Source organism: Schistocerca gregaria, chromosome X, assembly GCF_023897955.1.
Source record: "Schistocerca gregaria isolate iqSchGreg1 chromosome X, iqSchGreg1.2, whole genome shotgun sequence".
Lineage (NCBI taxonomy): Eukaryota > Metazoa > Arthropoda > Insecta > Orthoptera > Acrididae > Schistocerca > Schistocerca gregaria.
In genome coordinates this window covers 764,190,439-764,209,404 of record NC_064931.1, presented here as the reverse complement: position 1 = coordinate 764,209,404, position 18,966 = coordinate 764,190,439, and the positions used below count along the sequence as shown (strand labels likewise).

The window sequence follows — 18,966 nt, the reverse complement described above, 5'->3', positions numbered from 1 at the left end:
CGATTCGCTCAGCACTCCGGACGAGAACGTGACAAATTATTTCGCGTGAGCTCTGCCGGCAATTGTTGTCGTGAGTCGCAGAGGAAACACTGTACGATGTGTCGCGGCCGGCAATATGCAAGGACCTAAGGTAACATTACACATCGCCATGTTACACACTACATTTCGCAGCTCTCTAGCGGCAGAGGGTTGCGAATACGTAGACATGTAAAATAAAGATGTTGAATGCTAATAACGTTTGTTTTATTGAAACATCTTTAACAGAAAAAAATCGGAGGCATTACTTTTCAGCTCGCCTTTGTAAATAAAATGAAAATTTAAGAAGAAGAATACTGAAGAGATAAAAGGTAACAATAAGGGCATTTTAAACGTAATGCAATTTTCTAAATTGAAGACATGGTTGAAAACAGTGTCTGTTATGTGGAATGTCCATCTGGCGATTTTTTTTTTTTTTTTGCAGTACTCTTGCAGTGAAATATATTCTCAAGGTTGTTGATATTTTCATAATAACATATGTTGGTTTCGATTCTAAAACACTTTCTTTCGGTCATGAAAAAATTTTTCAGTGTCAACCAACTGTTTTCATTCGCAGCAAACGAAAACAAACACAGAGTTTACAAACTACATGAGTGTCAAAGATGCTGCGATACAGTACCACGGTATGGCATTTTTTAGGAAAGGAAGCAGAAATTACTGTTTTGTTAAATTGAAAAAGTATTTTACATTACACGTAGGGCATTAAATACAGACACAAGACGATAAATATATGGAATTTTTTAATTATAGCGTTACAAACTTATTTTGTATAGCGAGAAAGAAATGTGGACAAGAAAGTGTGTGAAATCCTTATGTGCTATTTAAACACTGATGTCGATAATACATTAAAATTTATTAGTATTTAATGTCATGAATAATACTAGCTATTGTAGGAACATACAATATTATATTATTATTTACTTGATCTGCAGATAGGGGTACTAACATTATTTATATTGGAGTATGGAAAGTACATTCTGGAAGTTTTTCAGGAAAGAGTGTTAGCCGACTCAATCTGCTTATTAAGAATATTATCGGGGGAAGTGTTTTTGTGTGTATGTATTTCTGTGTCCTCTAAAAGATCCATAGTGGCACATATTGCTCTCAGTGTTTCTCACCGTATGGTTTTCTGTTGCAGTGCGGGCTGCCAGTGAAGATTTGTTCAAGTTTCCAAGCCTTAAGGCATCAAGGTGCTCTTAGTACCTGATCTCCAAACTTCTGCCTGCCTGACAAATGTAGAATTTACATCACAAATCACAGTGGAGCATACGCTAACAGAAACTCAATGACAGCTCTCCGCTTGGAAAGCAGCTCCGTTAAAGACACCATTTTAAAGTTTACGTATAGCTCAGTCATCTGACAGAACTTCATGAAACCATAGGGACTGAAGCGGGAATATTTCCCGATGTTCCATAGATAATTCTGCATTTTATCAATCGAAACGGCCCGAGAAAAATAATGTTTTGCAATACTTACCAAACGCCCCTTGTATGTCGGTACGTGAGAAACAGCGAGCTGTAATCGAATTTCGAATTCGAAGAGTCCGTCCACACATGGAGCACTCTTTCCTTCAGCATGGAAATTCCAGACCACATAAGATCACTGCCATATCTGCAACAATCCGACGCCTTGGGTTCACTGTCATCGATCACTCTCAATACAGTCCCAACTTGGTCCCATCCGGTTGTTCATCTTTTTCCAAAACTTAAGGAACACCTTCGAGGACTTTCTTTTGATAGTGATGGAGCGATGCAAGCAGAGGTGAGGCTGTGGATCCGTCAACAATGTCAAACTTTGAAAGGTGATGGTATCAAGAAAATCGGCTCTTGTTGGGAGAAATGTGTTCATCGCCAGGGTGACTATATTGAGGAATACATATGTAGACATGAAGAATAAAGATTTATAATGTTAATAACGTCTGTTTTATTTTAAAAGCTACAAGAGTTTTCGCATTAAAAATTCAGAGGTATTTCTTTTCAGCTCGCCCTCGTATAAATTCCCTTCAGTTTCGCTCGCTGATGGCATTCGTAACTCTCAGCAAGTGCTGTCCTCACTGATGTCTCGCCTTCCTCTATGGCTGCATGCTCCAGTAAAGCACATACAAGTACTTTGCCGTGAACCATCAACGCGAAAACTACAAAAAGCACATAAGGCAAAGTAGAAATATAGATCCGACAGGAAAAAAGAAGGAAAGAACGGACGGCAGAATTTGACGTCCAAGTCACTATAGATGGAACACACTAGATCAGTTCCACCAAGACCAGAAAGAAATTCAAGCGTGGTCGTGTTCAACGAACCGCTTCAGAGTCTACCTCATATGGCTTACTGATACCAACTTAAACCTGGATTTCATGGCGTTGATTTGAATCCTGTTACTCCCACACAAAGACTTTGTTTCAACCACTGTGCCCCCTAGATCTGCGGGACTGTCTTGAAAACACAGTTCTTCGGATGTGGGTAAGAACGACTTCAAACCTACAGATTGAAGTTCTTTGTTTTTGTGTGTGTGTGTGTGTGTATGTATTCTTCAGATCTGATTGATCTAACATGTCTGTGCGTAGTCTTTACAAACACTATAGTGTGCATCGCCGTTTACCGAATCTACAAAAAAAAATCACTCGTATACCTCAGATTCTTCCAACAATACATTTCGACGTACGTTCACCAATTATATTCTATTTTGGTGCGCACATACGCTCACACACACACACGCACATACACACACACACACACACACTCACACACACACACACACACACACACACACACACACACACGCCTCACTCCCACACACACGCACACACACACACACACACACACACACACACACACACACACACACTGATTTAAGGTCGCTTGGAACTGTAATACTGATGAATTGCGTGGGAATTCTAAAATATTCTCTTTTTTTTTTTTTTAAATACATTGTATTTCTTCCACACAACATTTGAAGGTAACATCGAGCAAAATTTTATTTCCCTAATTTAAGCACTAAAAGATGCTGTCCACGTAGGCTTAGGAACCATTATCTGATCAACTCACTCAACAGTACTACAGACTCTAAACCTACCAGTCACAGTCGATTCTTATTATCTCCATTCAAATTATGAGCAAAAATTACAATTTACGGAAAATGCGTTTATCATAAAACTGAAATGAAACTCTGTATTTGTGCTACTGGAACTGACCAAGTAATCAGGCTGTACCTGAGTGGAAAGAGGTACACTATGCGATCAAAAGTATCCGGACACTTGGCTGAAAATGACCTACAATTCGTGGCGCCCTACACCGGTAATGCTGGAATTCAATATGGTGTTGGCCCACTCTTAGCATTGATTACAGTTTCCACTCTCTCAGGCATACGTTCAATCAGGTGCTAGAAGGTTTTTTGAGGAATGGCAGCCCATTTTTCACGGAGTGCTGCACTGAGGGGTGGTGCCGATGTCGGTCGGTGAGGCCTGACACGACGTCGGCGTTCCAAAACATCCCGAAGGTGTTCTATAGGATTCAGGTCAGGACTCTGTGTAGGCCAGTCCATTACAGGGATGTTATTGTCGTGTAACTACTCCGCCACAGGCCGGGAATTATGAACAGGTGCTTGATCGTTTTGAAAGAAGAAATCGCCATCCCCGAATTGCACTTCCACAGTGGGAAGCGAGAAGATGCTTAAAACATCAGTGTAGGCCTGTATTATTTAGTGCCACGCAAGACAACAAGGGATGCAAGACCACTCCATGAAAACACGATCACACCATAACACCACCGCCTCCGAATTTTACTGTTGGCACTACACACGCTGGCAGATTATGCTCGCCGAGCATTCGTCATACCCACACCCTGCTATCGGAACGCCACATGGTGTACAGTGATTCGCCACTCCACACAACGTTTTTCCACTGTTCAGTCGTCCAGTGTTTACGTTCTTTACACCAAGTGAGGCGTCTTTTGGAATTTACCGGCGTGATGTGTGGCTTATGAGCAGCCGCTCGACCATGAAATCCAAGTTTTCTCACCTCCCACCTAACTGCCATAGTACTTGCAGTGGAACCTGGTGCGGCCGTGCGGTTCTAGGTGCTACAGTCTGGAGCCGAGCGACTGCTCCGGTCGCAGGTTCGAATACTGCCTCGGGCATGGATGTGTGTGATGTCCTTAGGTTAGTTAGGTTTAATTAGTTCTAAGTTCTCGGCGACTGATAACCTCAGAAGTTAAGTCGCATAGTGCTCAGAGCCAGTTGAACCATTTTTTTAACCTGATGCAGTTTTGAATTCCTGTGTGATGGTCTGGATAGATGTCTTCCTATTACACATTACGTCCCTCTTCAACTGTCGGTTGTCTCTTGTCAGTCAACAGACGAGGTCGGCCTGTACGCTTTTGTGCTGTACGTGTCCCTTCACGTTTCCACTTCACTGTCACATCGGAAACAGTGGACCTAGGGATGTTTAGCAGTATGGAAATCTCGCGTAAAGACGAATGACACAAGTGACACCCAATCACCTGACCACGTTCGAAGCCCGTGAGTTCCGCGGTGAGCCCCATTCTGCTCTCTCACGGTGTCTAATGACTACTGAGGTCGCTTTATGGAGTACCTGCCGGTAGGAGGCAGTACAATGCACCTAATATGAAAAACGTATGTATCTGGGGGTGTCCGGATACCTTTGATCACGTAGTGTAGGTAACCACGTTTCCAGACTATTACTAATCTCGCGGATTACCAGCATGTTAAATTGACAGTAGCTCCATGTTGCTGGCTGTCTCGAAATTGGTTACAAATTGTCACAGTTAACGTCAAATTGTAAAATGCTTCGTTTGATATATTTGTAAAGTTTATTTCTCGGGATGTACAAAATTTAGTGACACATTCTTTAGTTCTGTGCTACACAGTAAGTTTTCGCGATACTCTATTTGGCAAAACCTGATCTATGTTGTGCTCAGTGGTGCAAGCTGAAAACCTAGCACTGCCACATTCGGAAGGGAAGATAAGCCACACTGACATTTCTGAATTGGTTAAAATGCGTGAACAATAATTTTACAGAAATACGTTGAAACATCGTAGACAAAACTACAGGGTGAAAAGTATTTAAACCTACAAACTCTGGGAGGTTGTAGGGGACATCAAAACAAATATTTTTCCCTAATGCCATTTTTTCATATGGGGATTATTTAAACCAGTGGATGCCGTATTACGCTCTTCAGTTGTTAGAGGCCGTGTTACGATCTTTAGTTGTTAGAGGGCGTATTACGCTCTTCAGTTGTAGGCAACTGCTGTCCACCAGTGTAGTAGTGCATTGTCTCTGTTCACTAATGGAGCGATACAAAAAAAAAAAAAAAAATGGTTCAAATGGCTCTAAGCACTATGGGACTCAACTGATGCGGTTATCAGTCCCCTAGAACTTAGAACTACTTAAACCTAACTAACCTAAGGACATCACACTCATCCATGCCCGAGGCAGGATTCGAACCTGCGACCGTAGCAGTCGCACGGTTCCGGACTGCGCGCCTAGAACGGAGCGATACACCTGGAGTGAGTTCACTGATATGGTTGGTGAGTACTACGTAGCGCGCCACAACGGACGAGCTGCACAGCGGGTTTATCAACAACAATATCCTAATCGCCGTATCCCGCATCGTACGACCTTTGCTGCTGTGTACCAACGTCTGCGTGAGACCGGGCCATTTAGCAGATTACCTAGACCGAGACGCCGTCGCACTTTAAGAACGCTGCAATTTGAGGAAGCTGTCTTGCAGCATGTGGAGGGCGGTCCTTCAATCAGCACTCGTGCAATTGCACGTCACATGGGGACGAATCAGACGACTGTAAGAACAGCCCTTCGAGAGCAATTGTAACGCAACGTGGAACCAGTTGATTATCCACCCAGAGCACAGTTTTCGCAGTGGTACCTGGAACAGTGTAAAATGCATCCTACATTTCCATCCTCTGTGTTGTTTACCGATGAATCAAGTCTTCAACATGCACAATTCGCATGTTTGGAGTGAGGATAACCCACATGCCACAATTACTAGCGCCCATCAAGTGGGGTTCTTCGTTAATGTGTGGGTCGGTGTTGTTGGGGACTGTTTAATTGGTCCGTATCTGCTACCTAAGTCATTAAATGGCATTATTACAATTTTCTCTCCAGAGCATTGCCAGAATTGCTGGAAGACATCCCGATCCCTACAACGCACGTGGTTCCAACATGACGGGGCGCCGGCACATTTCAATCGTCGTGTGCGTCGATTCCTGGACCGACGGTTCCCAGAAACGTGGATTGGCAGAGGTGGTCTTGTACCATGGCCTGCTCGATCCCCAGATATGTCCCCGTTGGACTGTTTTGTGTGGGGAGAGATGCCCAACCTTGTTTACGCAACTCCTATTGCATCAGAAGAGGATCTGGTTGCCCGGATAGTAGCAGGAGCAGGAACAATTCAGGATACTCCTGGGGTTTTTGCCCGTGTCAGACAGAACATGATCCAACGGTGTAACCTTTGTTTACGTGTCAATGGAGGCATTTTTGAAAATGTATTGTAATTGAAATTGGGTTGTGTTAATGTGTTGTCTCTTGGTCATAAAAAATGGAAAAATATTAGTTGGTTTAATTAATTTGCCGCCAGAGAAATTTTCCTCTACCGGTTTAAATACTCCTCATAGGAAAAAATAACATTAGGAAAAAATATTTGTTTTGATGTCCCCTACAACCTCCCAGAGTTCGTCGGTTTAAATACTTTTCACCCTGTGTAGTGAAGGCAAGCTGAGCACGAACTCAAAACTAGTGAAAGGAAATAAACAGAATCGTAAGTGAGATAGATTATCGGAAGGAAAGGGAAGTTACATCGTTCTGGCCTTCGACGGGTAAAATGGGACCGACCGAACGCCGTGTCATCCAACGCCAATTGCGCCATTTCGATGAAGAATGTAGGCGCGTGAGGTCAGCATGCCGCTCTCCCGGCCGTTGTCGGCATCGCAGGCCTTGGAGCCGTTACTTATCACTTAAGTAGCTCCTCAATTGGCTGAACGGACCCCGGTCCCTTCCCTCTGCCGGCAATTGAACCCGGGCTCGCCACGTGGCAGTCAGCCACCCTGACCACTCAGCGGCAGAGGCGGGTTGTGCTAGATTATATTTGATTAAGCTTAACACTCTGATTGTCACGAGGCCGCCGCTGGCCACAGCAAAGCGTTGCGCCTGCCACCGTGGCCCGCCCTGGCCTTGCGGTGAAACTTCCATCAGTATGCGTGCGGCAGTCAACGTGTTTAGGAGGACTTTTAATGAAATTGACCGAAAATGTCACTTTTCAGTTTATTTTATTAGTAGTCATGGACAGTGAGTTCACGAAGTTTCAATAGCATCCGAAGTTCCTGGAAAATAACTATATGTGTGTGCAACAACTACAGTACTACCTCGATGAGCAACGATTCCGTGGATTACTCTCAAGCAATCGTGCACAGAATACATCTAGAAGGCTGTGGTATAGAAGGTATTCGGCAGTTCCCGTTACAAACTTCTACAACTTGCAGAGGGGAATGAGTATATAATATTTTGAGTAGGAACCACGTCCGGAAACGCACATTTTCCTTTCTCATCCACTTCTGTTTGTGGAATTGAATTAGGTGTGACGCAGTACAATTATTCGGTAATAATTCGAAAGCCGGCCGCTGTGGCCGAGCGGTTCTAGGCGCTTCAGTCCGGAACCGTGCTGCTGCTGCGGTTGCAGTTTCGAATCCTGCCTCGGGCACGGATGTGTGTGATGTCCTTAGCCTAGTTAGGTTTAAGTAGTTCTAAGTCTAGGGGACTGATGACCTAAGATGTTAAGTCCCATAGTGCTTAGAGCCATTTGAACCAATAATTCGAAAGGAACACAACGGAGCATCCATTTATCACTTAAACACATTCAGTTCTATGAACACTTAAATATTACGTGTTTACTTTACTAAAAAAAACCTCATAATTGTGTACGTACAGAACAGTTCTAATGCATTACAATAGCGGCTCGATGTGGCGATCACCAACGTTGTTACAGATATCTTGCCTGCGAAGCATGTTCTGGTGGACACTCTCCATCCTACCTGGGATCTCTTCAGTTTCTAGGGCAGCGACCAGAACTTGTGCCAACAGATCTTTCTCTGTCTCTACAGGAGTCTCGTAAATTAAACTCTGCATACACATCAACCTGTGTACCCTATTTCATGCCAGGACAAGCAATTCTGAGACTCTTCTCTTTCCCGCAGCAGATGTGGACGCGCTACACAACTGAATTGAAACCATCGTAAAAAGGTAACAGTGCGTTTCCTGACATGTGTTCCTATTCTAAATATCATCTACTCATTCCCTTCTGCAAGTCCTAGAAGTTTGTGAAGGAAATTTCCTTACACCCTGTATACTCTTTGGCTCTAAAGATAATTTGCGACTCTGTTCTGTATCTTAGAAACAATAACAAACTTGCTGCTTTGTTTGTGAAGAATCAGTTATGGTTTTGTCTTTTGCTACTGACAGACTTTTACGCAGTTGTTCGATTCTTTCATCATTCAGTAATGTTACGGTCACAAAGATCGCATAGAAAACTGGAGACACCACATAAGAAGTTAGGGAATGGTGTCAACAGATAAACATGCCATTCATCATTTGCACCACATTAGCTGGTGAAAATATATTTTGGCTCAGAAGGATAACAGTCCCTAAATTCAGAAGGAGAGGCTTCCAAATTATATCCTGGATGTCGTCAAGCCCACTTACTGGTTTCTGCCGATCCTGAACGTCTAAAAAGGTGTGTGCATGACAAAAACTAGAATCCAGATGAGTCTCTAAATTCACGCGTGTGGAAACGATGCGCTAAAACCACATTTTCATCTGCTATAGTTGTCAGAATTGCAATTTATGAAGCAGTTGTTGTATTTAATGATGGGAACGTAGGGAGGATGAAGATATTAGAGAGAATGAGCTCTAAGACAGGAAATTTCACTCAAGAGACCTTTGGAAAAATAGATTTACAGCGCCTCTCTGCAGCTGAAAAGACAGTTGAAGACCTGGTAAAGGAAAGAAGGCAGAAAATAAGAAAACAGAAGAGAAGCCTTGGAAAGGAAGAGGAACCTGGGTACAAATCTGGGGCCTCCCGAAGAAGTGACACAAGAAAAAAAAAAACTTTAGGCTGAACTTTAAATTGCATTTCTGGAAAAGTATGTTTTTTTAAAGTTTGTGTACCTTTTTCTCAGAATATATGAAGGCTGAAACTATGATATTTTGTACACTTATTTCTACGTGACAATAAATTTTGTCTTAAGAATAAATTGTGAAATTCTGAGTGTAAGCTGAAATACAGAGCAAAGTGCTTGGAATTTTGCAGGAATTTGGTGTTATTCTTACAGAATTATAATTAAAATTTTAAAAATTATCCTATTTGATATAGTTAAAAAACCTAATGAGAGAAGCTTACTGTATGCAAAGAATTAAACAGAGAAAATTTTTTAGAAATCTTTTGAACAGTTTGTATGAAAAAGACACATATATCATTTTTTGAAATTGGTGTTCTTAAGTTCTATAAAAAAAGTTCAATATATTTTATCCAAAGAATAATCCAAGGAACTTAAGAGTAAATGTGTTAATTTCATGTAAAATATGTTACAAAATTTCATTGTCGTATCTTCAAAATCGTGGATGTGGTGCATCTTTTAAATAGGGTGTGTTTTTCTTGAACGTCCCTCCTTAATTCAAATTAATTGCTACCAGGCATTGGGAGAGTTTTGGTGCTCTTCTGTTTCGCGGAGTGGCCTCTTTATGAAAGGGTATATCAATACCAGTTTTTAGGAGAGCTTTGTTAACAAAGTACAGCAAATAATCTCTGACGACAGTGGAGCAGAATGTCCAAATAAAATTCTTGTGTCAATATGTAGTACGAAAAAGATAGTTTAATAATATAGTGCTTTAAAAATACTGCGCAATCGTGCAAGCATGGATAAACCACTCTGACATATTCATGAAAAGAGAAACTGCTGTATAATAAAAAAGCTTGGAAAACGAGACCTTTGTTTAACTTTCAGTAACGATGCATCTTATTTCCAAATCGGACTACATAACAGAATATAGTATGACCTAATTACAGAAAGAATTAAGAACTAGTAAGGAGACAGAGAAGCCAAGATATCAGACATACCTTCTCTCTTTGGATGCCAAGCAGCGCACGATATAATTTTTCCTTTGCACAGTCGAACATCAATAAAGATTTCTTGTTCTTCATAAGTTAGTTGCTTCGGGATTTCTGTGTCTCTTTTCCTTAGGATGAGGTTCTGATAGTCATCTTTGTGGTGATCGAATGCTTCATTGTATTTAAGAGCGTCTTCAATTTCCCTGCACACAAATGCGCGAAATATGCTCTTATTGATGTTATTATTGACATACTTCTGCATGGGTTTATGTGCTTTTGAAAGACTTGAGTGAACGCAAGCTACATTACGGCTGAAGAAATTTCATAATGAACTACTCAGTATTTCCTTCTACTGCCTGTGGCATCACATTGCTGGAGAAATAATTTACAGTTTCATTTGTTGCTTGTCGCAGGAATTCTTATTTGGTCTCTACGTGCAGTTAATATATTTTCCCTTTGAATTTATGTTGTACTGCAAGATCCTGTCGCTCTTTTCTTTTTACAATGTGTAATTATCTGACGTCCTTTGATATAGTACCCTGTGTGTGTGTGTGTGTGTGTGTATGTGTGTGTTTGCCCGCATTATATAGCAGGGTACTTTAGCAGTAGTAAATAATTCACTTCGAGTCGAAAACTAGATATACGTTTTCAGTGCTTGTAGAGTAACCACCTGTCTGTATATTGAGCATAAAGGTTGCTTAAAAAAGTGGTCATGAATACAGAAATGAAATATTGATGGTTTGGATGACTTAGTGGAATCCCATTGTCAATTAAATATGAATCAGCAACACGATTACAATCCTCGAACTTTATCTTCTGGTAAAGGCGTTGCACCTGACTATGATGAAAATAATTCAAATCTAATCTAAAAGTCTTGAGGTATGATCTTTATATTCAATAAAGGGATTATTGCAGTAGGTGAGAACCTTGTATTGTACGCGTTATTTATCGTATATGCTATTGTAAATTCCTTATTTTATTTTTAATTTTTTTAGCTGCTTTTTGTGAATTAATATGCGACTCATTTCATGAACAAGTAGCGGATCCTCATGATTGACAATTCAAATTAGTACTCATAACAGCTGTGCATAAGACACACGTATATACTTGACACTTCACAGTAGGTTCAAGGAAAGCAGCAGGAAACCATCCCTACTGGGATCGTACCCAAGACGCCAATGGACGATTCCCACAATTGGCCCCAACGTTAATGTCCTGAGTGAGAGACTAGCTTTTATAAACTGTCGACTGTTTGGAAAATAATGAAAGCGTCTAAATGTTTGCAATTGGTGCTTCGGTTGAATGTACGTATGTAATATAATATGGACGTTCAGTAACTGCGATCTTCCTGTTGAAGCAAAACAGTGCTTACCATTCTACCATTCTCTGATTTCCAGTGAATGTCTAGCCGTTTGAAGTCATATAAACATTAATTGAGTTTAGCTCTAGGTTCTTTCACAAAGAAACCTCACAACGGAAATCTAACTACCAGACTTCAGAGCGACCGATCACGGATTTAACATTAGTAAATTCTTACTAGTATCTTTCTCTTACAGGGTACATGGTGCTAATGAGAACAGGAGATGGGACGGCGCGCTGTTATGCACGTTGGAAAAAAGTTTAACGAACTGGGTTGATTTCAAATTGAAATTTATTCACAAAATGAAGAGTACACATGAACTTTAGTAAGCATTTAACATGTATAAAATCCTAACACTGTTGTTGTTGTTGTCTTCAGTCCTGAAACTGGTTTGATGCAGCTCTCCATGCTACTCTATCCTGTGCAAGCTTCTTCATCTCCCAGTACCTACTGCAACCTACATCCTTCTGAATCTGCTTAGTGTAGTCATCTCTTGGTCTCCCTCTACGATTTTTACCCTCCACGCTGACCTCCAATACTAAATTGGTGATCCCTTGATGCCTCAGAACATGTCGTATCAATCGATCCATTCTTCTGGTCAAGTTGTGCCACAAACTTCTCTTCTCCCCAATCATATTCAATACTTCCTCATTAGGTATGTGATCTACCCACCTAATCTTCAGCATTTTTCTGTAGCACCACATTTCGAAAGCTTCTATTCTCTTCTTGTCCAAACTATTTATCGTCCATGATTCACTTCCATACGTGGCTACATTCCACACAAATACTTTCAGAAATGACTTCCTGACACTTAAACATATACTCGATGTTAACAAACTTCTCTTCTTCAGAAACGCTTTCCTTGCCATTGCCAGTCTACATTTTATATCTTCTCTACTTCGACCATCATCAGTTAGAGTCCACATCTGCCCCTGGAAATGTCTTACAATTTAAAACCTGGTTCCTAAATCCCTGTCGTACCATTATACACTCCTGGAAATGGAAAAAAGAACACATTGACACCGGTGTGTCAGACCCACCATACTTGCTCCGGACACTGCGAGAGGGCTGTACAAGCAATGATCACACGCACGGCACAGCGGACACACCAGGAACCGCGGTGTTGGCCGTCGAATGGCGCTAGCTGCGCAGCATTTGTGCACCGCCGCCGTCAGTGTCAGCCAGTTTGCCGTGGCATACGGAGCTACATCGCAGTCTTTAACAATGGTAGCATGCCGCGACAGCGTGGACGTGAACCGTATGTGCAGTTGACGGACTTTGAGCGAGGGCGTATAGTGGGCATGCGGGAGGCCGGGTGGACGTACTGCCGAATTGCTCAACACGTGGGGCGTGAGGTCCCACAGCACATCGATGTTGTCGCCAGTGGTCGGCGGAAGGTGCACGTGCCCGTCGACCTGGGACCGGACCGCTGCGACGCACGGATGCACGCCAAGACCGTAGGATCCTACGCAGTGCCGTAGGGGACCGCACCGCCACTTCCCAGCAAATTAGGGACACTGTTGCTCCTGGGGTATCGGCGAAGACCATTCGCAACCGTCTCCATGAAGCTGGGCTACGGTCCCGCACACCATTAGGCCGTCTTCCGCTCACGCCCCAACATCGTGCAGCCCGCCTCCAGTGGTGTCGCGACAGGCGTGAATGGAGGGACGAATGGAGACGTGTCGTCTTCAGCGATGAGAGTCGCTTCTGCCTTGGTGCCAATGATGGTCGTATGCGTGTTTGGCGCCGTGCAGGTGAGCGCCACAATCAGGACTGCTTACGACCGAGGCACACAGGGCCAACACCCGGCATCTAGTGTGGAGAGCCATCTCCTACACTGGCCGTACACCTCTGGTGATCGTCGAGGGGACACTGAATAGTGCACGGTACATCCAAACCGTCATCGAACCCATCGTTCTACCATTCCTAGACCGGCAAGGGAACTTGCTGTTCCAACAGGACAATGCACGTCCGCATGTATCCCGTGCCACCCAACGTGCTCTAGAAGGTGTAAGTCAACTACCCTGGCCAGCAAGATCTCCGGATCTGTCCCCCATTGAGCATGTTTGGGACTGGATGAAGCGTCGTCTCACGCGGTCTGCACGTCCAGCACGAACGCTGGTCCAACTGAGGCGCCAGGTGGAAATGGCATGGCAAGCCGTTCCACAGGACTACATCCAGCATCTCTACGATCGTCTCCAGGGGAGAATAGCAGCCTGCATTGCTGCGAAAGGTGGATATACACTGTACTAGTGCCGACATTGTGCATGTTCTGTTGCCTGTGTCTATGTGCCTGTGGTTCTGTCAGTGTGATCATGTGATGTATCTGACCCCAGGAATGTGTCAATAAAGTTTCCCCTTCCTGGGACAATGAATTCACGGTGTTCTTATTTCAATTTCCAGGAGTGTATAATCTATCTGAAACCTGTCAGTATCCAGGCTTCTTCCATGTATACAGCCTTCTTTTATGATTCTTGAACCAAGTATTACCTATGATTAAGTTGTGCTCTGTGCAAAATTCTACCAGGCGGCTTCCTCTTTCATTTCTTTGCCCCAGTCCATATTCACCTACTACGTTTCCTTCTCTCCCTGTTCGTGCTACCGAATTCCAGTCACCCATGACTATTAAATTTTCGTCACCCTTCACTATCTGAATAATTTCTTTTATCTCATCATACATTTCTTCAATTTCTTCGTCATCTGCAGAGCTAGTTGGCATATAAACTTGTACTACTGTAGTAGGCATGGGCTTCGTATCTATCTTGGCCACAGTAATGCGTTCACTATGTTGTTTGTAGTAGCTTACCCGCATTCCTATTTTCCTGTTCATTATTAATCCTACTCCTGCATTATCCCTATTTGATTTTGTGTTTATAGCCCTGTAGTCACCTGACCAGAAGTTTGGTTCCTCCTTCTACCGAACTTCCCTAATTCCCACTATATCTAACTTTAACCTATCCATTTCCCTTTTAAAATTTTCTAACCTACCTGCCCGATTAAGGGATCTGACATTCCACGCTCCGACCTGTAGAACGCCAGTTTTCTTTCTCCTGATAACGACATCCTCTTGAGTAGTCCTCGCCCGGAGATCCGAATGGGGGACTATTTTACCTCCGGAATATTTTACCCAAGAGGATGCCATCATCATTTCATCATACAGTAAAGCTGCATGCCCTCGGGAAAAATTACGGCTGTAGTTTCCCATTGCTTTCAGCCGTTCGCAGTACCAGCACAGCAAGGCTGTTTTGGTTATTGTTACAAGGCCAGATCAGTCAATCATCCAGACTGTTGCTCCTGCAACTACTGAAAAGGCTGCTGCCCCTCTTCAGGAACCACATGTTTGTCTGGCCTCTCAACAGATACCCCTCCGTTGTGGTTGCACCTACGGTACGGCTATCTGTATCGCTGAGGCACGCAAGCCTCCCCACCAACGGCAAGGTCCATGGTTCATGGGGGGGATCCTAACACTATGGTTGAATAATGGGGAAACTCTTTGTCATTGTATTGATCATCATTACTCAACGAGGATTGGGATGACTAAGGAACGCAACATGGATGCTCATGCGCTCACACACAAAGATTCAGAATTCACAGACGAACCAAACGGATAATTCATTATTTTGTAGTAAAGGTTGAGTTGTCAAAACTGGCTTGTGACTCATATCGAAACGAAAACCGAAATTTGCTGACGATCACGATGCATGAGGTGAGTGAGTACCATAGAACGAACAAACTAGGGCTCATATGAATAAGTTAAACGAGAGCAAAATTATCACTCGTGAGGATACCATAATGCTTCTGGCAAACGCCTTTATAACTTTTGTAAAATTCCAAACCAAACAAGAAAAACTTGACTTAATTCCCATCCAGATTAACTGTTAAGTGCACACAGAAGTGGCACATAATACACAACAGGACAGCGACTACTCAGCAACTAACTCTGTCCACCATCCAATCTGACTCGCCTCCTTGCTGAGAGACCGAAAAACTCAGAAAAGCCGAACTGACCAATCTAAAATACTAATTTTTCAGTGGTACCAGGCGTCTCCTCCAATTAGTTTCGATGTTTAAAATTTGAACAAGCAGTAGCCTCACATGTGGATCTGAGAGAACGAATCGCGTGGCCGTACGCAAATAAAGCTGGGGCAGATAAATGTCCTACCAGACTGGCACCTCAATACAACTTCGAAAACTAAACTGAACTGCCGTTCCCAGGCCCTACTACAAATCTGAAGCAAGAAATTCCACCTGGATTCACTAATGAGCATGCGTTTGCAATTATACCCACATTCATACAAAAGGACAGATGTTTGAAGGAATATAGTGTGCTGAATGTCAAGTGTAATAAAAACGAAAACAAAACTCACTCAATTCGGTTCCCTGCGTGATCTCACCCCTCCTGCCCCCTCTCGGCATCGTAAAAATAGGAGAAAACACAGGAAAAGGAGAGGCACTCTGCACAACGTGATGAAACTACGAAATGTCATGAAATGTGGATTGGCTGCCGCCTTTCACTCTTTATCTTCTGATTAAACATAAATTACTATTTCGGACTGTCGCTTTCAAACTGTTCTCCATTGAAACTCACACAGCGACTGTTCTGTTAAGTCTACCCTTCGTAGCAGTGTTGGTAAGGAAATACAGGAACTGATGTTAGTTAGTCGGTTACGGCGGCTTCAGTGTTCCCCTTATCCTAAAACTGAATTCTTTGAGGGAAGTTTTTATTCTTGGTAAGAGAAAAGATGTGGGTAGTAAGGGTTCTGAGGAAACACAAAAAAGTCAGTAGCAGAAAGTGCAGTGTGACACAGCACATTGCTGTAACGCATCAACCATTTGTGTAGGATGCTCACTGCAGCAACTCATTTTGAATACCTATAAAGTACTTCCCGATTAAAATCCTAGTTTACCTTCAGTCTTCAATGCCCAAAATGTTTACGAACGACTGCCAGACCATGAGATAACCTAAGCGTTGGACACTTTTTTTGTTCATTCTCTTATTTTTTTTATCCCTTTAGAACTGGGATCATCTTCACTTCATCTCAGTAGATCGATACACATTCATCCCGGTCTTCGAGTTAAATTCTGCACAACTGCGCCGCAATTCTAGTCGTTAATCTACGCTGACGATCTTCCACTTCGACGTAAGATATCGATCCAGTCTTGGTTTTCCTAAATACCTTTAAGCATTAACAAATCGTTATCTGCACATGCCTGCTGAAATTTACAAAAGTTCCACTCACTCTGTTATCGAGTTGAAGCAAAGTTAGATAATGCAACGTCTCTTCAGATTGTTACTTTCAGAGTTTAATAGAAACAAAAAATTCACAAGAAGATTAGTATGGATCATCACGTTACGCTGTCAACTTGATTCTTCCTCAAGGCATCAGGAATGATGAATTATAAATATACTCCAGGCAACTGCTGAAGCTTCCCAATATCAAAGGCAGAAAATGAAATATTTTCATTCATTTAGACAAAAGAAAATATTTACGAATAAAACACTATACTATAAAACTAAGATATCTATAGGCAAAAAAAACAGTAATATACCAGAAACTCGTGAAATACACTCATGCTCATAAATGAAGGATAATGCTGATACATGGTGAAACAACGCTCTGGTGATCGGTTTGCGGGTTTAAATCACCTCGGGATATGGCCATGCGGTGCATTTGACCAACGGTCGTCGCACGGTGGCGCTGGCAACAGTCCACATACGCATGTCAGAGTACGGTGCAGCGAGTAAGTGTGCAGACGTTTTCAGACGTGCTAATGGTGAGGGTGTGTTGAAAAAGGCTCAAAGAACACATATTGACGACCTTATGAGGGGTAGAATACTAGGGCGATTGGAGGCTGGTCAAACAGAGCAGGTCATAGCACGGGCCCTCCGTGTGCCACAAAGGGTGATCTCAAGATTAGGGCAACGATTCCAGCAGACAGGAAACGTGTCCAGGCGTTACATTACAGGACGTCAACAGTGTACAACACCATAAGAAGACCGATATCTCACCACCAGTGCCCACAGACGGCCACGGAGTACTGCAGATCGCCTTGCTTGGAACAGTTGTACGAGTATCCAGACACACAGTCTACAGACGACTGAACAGACATGGTATATTCGCCCGGAGACCTCCAAGGTGCATTCCACTGATCCCTGGTCACAGGAGAGCCCGTAAAGCCTGGTGTCAAGAACACAGTACATGGTCATTGGAACAGTGGTCCCAGGTCATGTTGACGGACGAGTCTAGATATAGTCTGAACAGTGATTCTCACTGGGTTTTCATCTGACGTGAACCGGGAACCAGATACCAACCCCTTAATGTCCTTGAAAGGGACCTGTATGGATGTCTTGGTCTGATGGTGTGGGGTGGCATTATGATTGGTGCACGTCTGCATATCTTTGACAGAGGAACTGTAACAGGTCAGGTGTATCGGGTAGACATTTTACACCAGTATGTCCGCCTTTTCAGGGGTGCACCCACCTTCCTCGCCGGCCGGAGTGTCCGTGCGGTTCTAGGCGCTACAGTCTGCAGCCGAACGACCGCTACCGTCGCAGGTTCGAATCCTGCCTCGGGCATGGATGTGTGTGATGTCCTTAGCTTAGTTAGGTTTAAATAGTTTTGCGTTCTAGGCGACTGATGACCTCAGAAGTTAAGTCGCAGAGTGCTCAGAGCCATTTGAAGCAGCCACCTTCCTCCTGACGGATGATAACGCACGGCCCCACGGAGCTGCCATCGTGGAGGAGTGCCTTGAAACAGAAGATATCAGGCGAATGGAGTGGCCTGCCTGTTCTCCAGACCTAAACCCCATCGAGCACGTCTGGGATGCTCTCGGTCGACGTATCGCTGCACGTCTTGAAACCCCTACGACACTTCAGTAGCTCCAACAGGCACTGGTGCAAGAATGCAAGGCTATAGCCGAGCAGGTGCTCGACCACCTGGTCCACAGTGTGCCAACCCGTTGTGAGGCCTGTGTACGTGTGCATGGTGATCAGATGCCACATTAATGTCGGGGTACATGCGCAGGAAACAGTGGCGTTTTGTAACACATGTGTTTCGGGAAGGTTTTCTCAAGTTATCACGTATACCGTGGACTTCCAGATCTGTATCGTGCGTGTTCCATATGTGCCTACGCTATTAGCGCCAGTTTTGTGTAGTGACACGTTGTGTGGCCCCCTACCATTTTGCAATTATCCTTAATTTATGAGCATGAGTGTATATCCTGTTCAATATACGCAACATGCCCCAAAAATCGATCTTATCTCCAAGTTTATTTCGAACAGATTTCCCCAAAAGATTCTATTCGTGTGAAGATAAACAACAGTTCGAGGACAGAACGAACATCTAAACAGCATTCAGGGATGAATTGGGTATCTAACGAAATCAGATCCTTTTCTAGCAAAGATCAGCTATTAAAGAAAATGCAACATGAAGCAGGTT

General features: G+C 43.2%; 1 protein-coding gene across 1 annotated transcript in view; it reads right to left on the bottom strand.

Annotated features, from left to right (window-relative positions):
* LOC126298308 (dynein axonemal intermediate chain 3-like) overlaps positions 1–18,966 on the bottom strand; it is a 311,679-nt gene that overhangs the window by 248,213 nt on the left and 44,500 nt on the right. The window contains exon 6 of the mRNA XM_049989604.1: positions 10,177–10,370. Within this exon, the coding sequence (XP_049845561.1) occupies positions 10,177–10,370 (194 nt within the window). The remainder of the gene's footprint in view (positions 1–10,176; positions 10,371–18,966) is intronic.